This window comes from Citrus sinensis, chromosome 2 (assembly GCF_022201045.2).
Source record: "Citrus sinensis cultivar Valencia sweet orange chromosome 2, DVS_A1.0, whole genome shotgun sequence".
In the NCBI taxonomy this organism is placed as follows: domain Eukaryota; kingdom Viridiplantae; phylum Streptophyta; class Magnoliopsida; order Sapindales; family Rutaceae; genus Citrus; species Citrus sinensis.
This window is the reverse complement of record NC_068557.1, coordinates 2,814,356-2,817,438: the sequence shown is the minus strand read 5'-3', so window position 1 is coordinate 2,817,438 and position 3,083 is coordinate 2,814,356. Positions and strand designations below refer to the sequence as shown.

The 3,083-nt window shown below is 38.9% G+C and overlaps 1 protein-coding gene across 1 annotated transcript; it reads left to right on the top strand.

The window, feature by feature from the left end:
• Window positions 1-207: 207 nt before the first annotated feature.
• LOC102616550 (putative F-box protein At5g55150) lies at window positions 208-819 on the top strand. The gene has a single exon (XM_006470689.1). It carries the CDS (start codon window positions 208-210, stop codon window positions 817-819), a length of 612 nt encoding a protein of 203 aa, XP_006470752.1.
• Window positions 820-3,083: the final 2,264 nt, after the last annotated feature.

Here is a 3,083-nt window from a genome sequence, read left to right as displayed (position 1 = left end):
GAACTGCCTTTCTTCCAAGGGTTGGCTTCTGAGACTCCATGTTCAAAATCTAAATGCAAGTCTTTTGAATCCTTTTCATGGGTTCAACTTGAACTTCCGAACATACGTACGTTTATGCCCTGGGAATATTGCGTCGACCATCCCTTCTTCTTCAAAAAATTTGTTGTTTCTGCGAGTAATTTGGAGCGACACTCTGATTATACGGTAATGGTTGTTTGTGGAAGTGAAAGAAGACTAGCTTATTTTAAACCAGGCCAAGAAACTTGGATCACTGTAGACACTGGGAATTGGTACAGGTTTCATGATGTTATTTATCACAAAGGCAGGTTTTATGCTATAAATTGGCTCGGTTATATATTTGTTTGTGATTTTACTGGTCACGTTCCTAATAACTTGATTGTTGTGGCACGGATGTCAATCTCGTTACTTATGTCCTCTTCAATACTATATTTGGTAGAATCTGGAGGGGCATTGGTGGTTGTCACACGAAGTAGAGCGAATAAGTTTCAGGTTTTTGAGGTGGATTTAACCACTAATACATGGACGAAGGTCAAGGATTTGGGAAATAGAGCACTCTTCTTGGGTCTTAATTCTTCTTTTTCTATTGAAATATTGGACTCCTCGATCTGCGAACGAAATTGCATATACTTTACTGATTGTTCTCAAGTAGAAATACAATTCACTGATAAATGGAAAGTAAACGGTAAGAACATGGGAATCTATGATATTCGAGATGATAGTATTGTCCCCCATTTTATGGATAAGTCTAGTAGCCGTATTGCTCTCCCTATGTGGGTTGAACAGAGTTATTTCTTTTAGCTTAATCAAGATTCAATTATGTGTTTTTTTCCCCCTCAATATTTCGTATTCGGTTAATGAAGAAGCTAATTAATCTTAATAGCAGGTAAGGCATACGCATCCATTATCTGTCGAATAAACTCACAAACAACTTCAATAATTTATTGCTTTTTCATTTTTTTTTATTTACATTTGTCTCCATTTTATCTTTGATAAATTTATTTCTTGAAGAGGAAACTCTATACTCTTCGAATGACGGAATCTACAACAGTGACTGACCACATCAACACCTTGAAGACTCTATTTTCACAACTCACAACGTTGGGTCATAATATAGAGGCAAATGAACGTGCAGAGCTTCTACTTCAAAGTCTACCAGATTCATATGATCAACTCATCATCAACATGACGAACAAAAATCCAGCGGATAGTCTGGTTTTCGACGATGTTGCAGCCTCCGTATTAAATGAGGAGAGCAGACAAAAAAAATAAAGAAAACAGACAAGCAAGTTCGTAGCAAGCGGAGGCGCTATCAGTGACGAGAGGGAGATCAATGGAACGTGGTCCCAGTGGGAGTCACAATCATGGTAGATCAAAATCCAGAAGTAAGAAGAATGTTAAATGCTACAACTGTGGTAAGAAAGGGCACATCAAGAAAGAGTGTTGGAGTAATCAGAAGAGAAAAGAAGGCAAAGAACCCGAGTTATAAAATGCTCAGGGGTGTGTAGCAAGTACCTCAGATGATGGCAAAATTCTCTACAGCGAGGCAACAACTGTTTCAGAAGGCAGAAAACAATTATCTGATGTCTGCCTTATAAACTCAGGAGCTACCTAGCACATGACCTCTCGGAGAGAATGGTTCCTCATATATGAACCTATCTCAGGAGGATCTGTATATATGGGAGATGATCATGCCTTGGAGATCGCTGGTATTGGTACTATCAAAATAAAAATATTTGATAGTACAATTCGCACAATTGGGGAAGTACGACATGTTAACGGCATGAAGAAAAATCTATTGTCTTTGGGACAAATGGATAGCCATGGGTACAAAACTCATATAGAGAATGAAATTATAAAGATCGTTAAAGGCACGCTTGTATTGATGAAGGCAGAAAAGATCGATGCTAATCTATTCATGCTTAAAGGAGAAACACTATAGGAGGCTGATGTGTGTGTCGCGTCAAATGGAGAAGAATCAACGATGATGTGACACCTCAAACTTGGCCACATGTTGGAACAAAGTTTGAAGATTCTCTCTGAGCGAAAATTGCTTCCATGGCTCAAATCGGTAAGTTTACCATTTTGCGAGCATTGTGTTATAAGTAAACAGTATAGATTAAAGTTCTGTAGATCTGTTGCTAGAAGTAACTGCATTTTAGACTTGATTCATTTTGATGTTTGGGAATCACCGGATATGTCCATAGGAGGTGCAAAGTACTGGTGACTTTCATTGATGATTATTCTAGGAAATGTTGGTGTATCTAATTAAGAAAAAGTCAGATGTTTTTCTAGTGTTTAAAGAATACAAAGCGCGGGTGGAACTTAAATCTGGTAAAAAGATCAAGTGCTTGAGGACAGATAATGGTGGAGGGTATACAAACGACGAGTTTCTTGCTTTCTGTAAGCAAGAAGGTATTCAGAGGCGGTTCATGATAGCATACACTCCTCAACAAAACAGAGTGGCAGAGTGGATAAACAGAACTCTTACAGAAAGAATAAGAGATATGTTAAGGACTGCTGGTTTACCTAATTCATTCTGGGCAAAAGCAGCCAAAACTGTCTGTTATATAGTAAATCGGTCACCATCTATAGCAATTGGGCTGAAGACAACGATGAAGATGTGGACTGGAAAGCCAGCTGATTACTCATACCTACATGCATTTGGATGTCTCGTGTACGTGATATACAATGCCCAAGAAAGAATAAAGCTAGATCCAAAATCTAGAAGATGTATCTTATTGAGATATGCTGATGGAGTAAAGAGGTATCGTCTGTGGGACCCCACTGCCCACAAGATCGTCATTAGCAGAGATGTTATTTTTGTAGAAGATCATCTGCAAAGGAAAGATTGAGATGATGGCACTGTAAAAGAAAAGTTAGAGATTGTGCAGGTATACGTGGAAAATAATCCAGAAGATTCAGATTCTTCTAAAGCAGCACCAGAGCACGAGGAACAAGAACCAGTCGAGTCCGAGGCTCCAGAAGTTCGTCAGTCAACTCGTGAGAGACAACCGCTAGTGTGGCACTCGGAGTATGTCACAGAGATCAATATTGCTTACTGT